General features: G+C 36.0%; 2 protein-coding genes across 2 annotated transcripts; one reads left to right on the top strand and one right to left on the bottom strand.

Annotated features, from left to right (window-relative positions):
* The first annotated feature begins 1,281 nt into the window (after nt 1-1,281).
* LOC114931887 (dynein axonemal light chain 1) lies at nt 1,282-2,235 on the top strand. Its single transcript, XM_029304023.2, is given in 2 exon segments — nt 1,282-1,436; nt 1,519-2,235. Coding segments are annotated over 2 exon segments (651 nt in total). The 3' UTR covers nt 2,015-2,235.
* Zpr1 (zinc finger protein Zpr1) lies at nt 2,057-4,362 on the bottom strand. Its single transcript, XM_029304022.1, has 3 exons — nt 4,205-4,362; nt 3,097-3,769; nt 2,057-2,733 (listed from the first exon to the last, which is right to left on the bottom strand). Exons 1-3 carry the CDS (start codon nt 4,328-4,330, stop codon nt 2,198-2,200), a joined length of 1,335 nt encoding a protein of 444 aa, XP_029159855.1. The 5' UTR covers nt 4,331-4,362; the 3' UTR covers nt 2,057-2,197.
* Nucleotides 4,363-4,494: the final 132 nt, after the last annotated feature.

Below are 4,494 nucleotides of genomic sequence, written 5' to 3'. Positions count from 1 at the left end.
CGAGGATGATCGAGATCGGAAACGCACGAACTGCAGCGCGCGACTGTCGGCGCGTCTCGCGCGGATTTGACAGCTCGCGCGTCGCGAACTGTCATTCGCTGGGAGTCGCCGAGCGGCTCGCTGATTGGTCGTCCAGTCTGCGGACTAGACGCGCGTCTCGAGAAAATGTATACTTCACGCTGGACGTGCAAAAATCACTAGATCACGGATTTACATTTTTCTATATTTAAATCACGCGCGCATTTAAATTTAGATGAAGGAATTGGACAGAAAAATATGTGTGTGTGTGTGTGTGTGTGTGTGTGAGAGTCTGTGTGTGCAAAGTTTGTAACATCGATATTGAGAATTTATTTCGCGAAGATACATCATTCACATTCACGTGCATATATATATGTATAAAGAGATGATGTATTTTTCGGAAAGAAATGTAATATAGTAATAGGATCTTCACATACATACGATTAAAATATAAAACACGAAACAATATATCTGCTCGTGCTTCTTGCTCGAGTCGTAATATTGTGTTGATCAAAGTATTCCACGCGTTGTGCTTCATAATTGCATTTCGCGTGTTACAATGCGTTTAATGTCACTGCACAATACTGCTTTAATTAAACAATTTTTCGTACAATACCTAATTATCGTGGCGAGGAGAGAGAGAGAGAGAGAGAGAGAGACAGGCCGTCTTGACTTCGAATCGACTTTGACCTTCAGGCGGCGCTGGTATGCGGCGCGTCACGTATTACATGACGGAGCGCGGAGCGTCACGTGACAGAGCGCGGAGTGGGGAGCGTCACGTGACCGAGGGCGGAGTGGGGAATCCATCGTCCTCCATTGCGAATTGCAGCGAAGCACGGAAGAAGTATCTTTCTCTCTCTTTCTGAAGATATTTTTGAAAAATCGTTTTCTTATCAAGAATACTTGTGTCTAATGTATCATCTACAGGTGTGTGTGAAAATATTTTAATAATAACCTATACATACTTATAAATTAAAGAAAAAAGTCATGCGCGACTGTGCAGTGATTTTATCGACAGACGGAATGATTTGATATTGCGGCAAAATTTGAAGTATGATTTGAAGTTAGGTTCTTTTATATTTATGTCTTCAAGTATTAAAGCATTTGCTGATATATTCATCGATGCCTGCAACGGAATCGGCACGTATTGTGTTATATTTGAATCTTGAAAATTAATTTATTCAATTGGCTCGCTTGATAATTATGGTAATTATTCTTAAATAAATTTGAAATAATATTCCTTATATGAAAATTGTGTAAATAATGTAGGCTAAAGCGACAACTTGCAAGGAAGCTATTCAAAGATGGGAGGAGAAAACAGGATTAGTCGCGAGCGAGCAAAAAGAAATAATTTTATCCTTCCAATGGCCTCCAATCGAAAGAATGGATAATAATTTGGCTTCATTGATCAATGTCGAGTTTGTTTTCCTTGAATAAATTAACAAAACGTTAATATATATCGATTAAATAATTTCTTTAAAAAATTGCCTTTGTTTGCAGAAAATTATCTTTGTCGACAAATATGATAGAAAAGATCAGTGGCATTAATTCGTTGAAACATTTGAGGATCTTATCCTTGAGTAGAAATAATATCAAAACATTCTCGGGATTAGAGGCGATTGGAGACCATTTGGAGGAATTATGGATATCTTATAATTTGATTGAAAAGATCAAAGGTGTCAATGCTCTTAAAGCACTCAAAGTCTTGTACATGAGCAATAATCTGGTGAAAGATTGGGCGGAATTTAATCGTTTCCAAGAAATACCCAATCTACAAGATTTGTTATTCATTAACAATCCTATCTGCGAAAATATGGACGCGGAATCGTGGCGCGCTCAAGTTATAAAACGATTGCCTACTTTGAAAAAACTTGATGCGATACCAATTGTGTATGCCACATATTATCTTCTTTCATTTTATACCATTTTTAATAGATATTGCAAAGCTTTTCTTTCTCTTCTAGTCATGCAGTTGAAGATTAAACTAAACTATTGAAATATAGTAGAGAATGTTACCCGGAATAAATTTGCTCCTTGATTAAAATAATATAAAATTTATATTTACACGATGCGAGTTGGTTGAACAATAAAATCTTTGTTACACCAGCAATTGTGGAAAGTTTTGTTATCTGGCCATTTTTCAAATATACTTTGATGATACATCTAATTTAACACAAGTTCAATAGTTCTCAACTTTCATGTCGTTGAGTCCAAGTTCTTCATTCTGCTCAAAACTTCTATCATATTTCTTGATATTTAATCTATCATCGGGCCCATCATCGGAGAGGCTTTGCACATAGCTATTTCCAGCCGGGTCATCTAAAACTAGAGTCACTTTTCTTTCACCATCCAAAACCTCTTGCAAATGAGCGATAAATGTGTTCATTCTCTTCCCAGTTTCCAAATCACTGCTATCTCCAGTGAGAGCTGTAGATGAAGATAACTGTTCCTTTACCGCTGTTATAATCCCTTCGACAGTCGTGAATCGACCGCCCAGAGCAGCCGGACCAACTTCTAACTCGAGTTCGGGTATCTCCATGTCGCAAGTTTCAGATTTTAATAAATCGCGACTGAAGTCTTCCTTGCCTGTTATCGTCACTTCGATTCTGACTCCCTGAGGTTCGATTCCACCGCCACTTTTCACCTCGTTAGTTCTATGACTACAAGTCTCGCACAATGTTGCCATTATGACAACCTCTTTAAAGTGCGGTATATCTTAACATTGTATTAAGGAAGAATCTATTGTAATATTTCTCTAATTTAACATTTAAATAAATTAATATTCATAGCAATATATATAAATGTATAAATATATAAATCTATGCATGTTGATAGATTGAAGGATTGCTAAAGGATTTTTAAAACAGATTATACAATCTTTTGTAAAAATAGTAACATTTCATATATTCTTAATAGTATATGTTGAAATTAAAATAATCAGTTTGATAATTTGGAAACAAGGAAAAGTTTTATATGTATACGAGTAGACAAATTCTTTTATCTCCAATGTGATATTCTTATCACATTTGCGATAAAAATAATTATAAATAAAAGAATATAATCATATATAAAGGATACTTGTCACTTTCATATTTGTTTCGCAGGGGCTATTGCAATCTGGGCAATTGGTGGGAAAGGACAACACTTCGCCTTCAATTTGTTCCAGAGTATACTCTCCCTCCTGTATAGGCTTGAGCAAGGCATCTTCGTTGTCCAGGTAAATTCCTAGCATACAATTCTGTTCTTTCGTTCTTTTAAAGTACGTTATATTACATTGGCCATCCTTGATTGGAGCTTTGGGATTTTCTATATGACTATTTCCTGAAATGTCTTGGAAGATTATGGTAAATGGCTCGTCAAGTATTTTCAATGCGTGTAATTTGCTGATGAATAGGTCTATTTCGACCGCAGTGTCTGGAAATTCCTCTCGCCGTCTAGGCTGATCCTGTTCCAAAGCTCTAATACTCCTATCGATTATTCCTTCTATCGTTGTGATCTCTCCTTTTTGAGATTGCGCAGGAATCTCAAAGTCTAAGTGGGGAATATGAATGCTGGTGTAATCAGATTTAACTACTTGACGATTCAGATCCTGCTGCGTTGCTACTTGCAATGTTATTTTGATACCTCTCTCCGCTATCTTTCCACCACTTTGTATTTCATTATTCTGATAGCCACAGTGTTCGCATTCGAAGGACATAAGCACCACATCTTTGTAATGCGGAATTTTCGTTAACAATAACTTGGTGATTCCCTGAGACAAATGTTCAAAACAATCCAATTAGAAAACACGCATTTATGTATAATCATTAAAAGGAATGCTAGCTATATCTGTTTCATCAACAAATATTATTTTCATTAAATTCTTTGTTAGCTATACATATGTGTATATAAAAAGAAACAATGATAGTTAAATAATTACAGTTCTCCTATGGTTTAGATTAGTTTAAAAATGCAAAGACTGATAAAAAAAACTGTAATTATTTAGCTTTCTTTTTTTTTTATATACACATATAGCAAGCCCAAATTTGTTATTATGAATATTTTAATTCTAGTAAAGAATTTTCCATTTTGTATAGCTAATAATTAGTTAAATGAAAATAATATCGATAAAACAGACACATGGTATTCCCTTAAAGATAAATTCTTTTATTAAATTACGTGAACTAAATAAAAAGCGTCTGCTTACATTTTTCCCGCATTCCACGCATAAACTCTCGATCTCCGTAATTTCCGGCTCGAAATCGCCAGCTGACAGTTCGCAGAAAATTGGTTGATTTCTCTCATTTCTCGCTCGCGTGTCTCCCGCTGCCATTTCGGGAGGTTATATCGCACGAGTCCGTCCCACGTGACACATGTCATCACGTCGACTGTCATCGAATCGATTATCGATAACTATCGATTCCAGTCGCCATTGCACAAAATTCAAAACTTGTTGCTGGAAGATCAGGACGACGAAATTCACAATGATTGACATCA

The sequence above is a fragment of the Nylanderia fulva genome, unplaced genomic scaffold (genome assembly GCF_048542155.1).
Source record: "Nylanderia fulva isolate GAGA-0341 unplaced genomic scaffold, ASM4854215v1 Scaffold10, whole genome shotgun sequence".
In the NCBI taxonomy this organism is placed as follows: domain Eukaryota; kingdom Metazoa; phylum Arthropoda; class Insecta; order Hymenoptera; family Formicidae; genus Nylanderia; species Nylanderia fulva.
The sequence above is the reverse complement of the archived record's forward strand: the minus strand, read 5'-3'. Positions and strand labels throughout refer to the sequence as shown.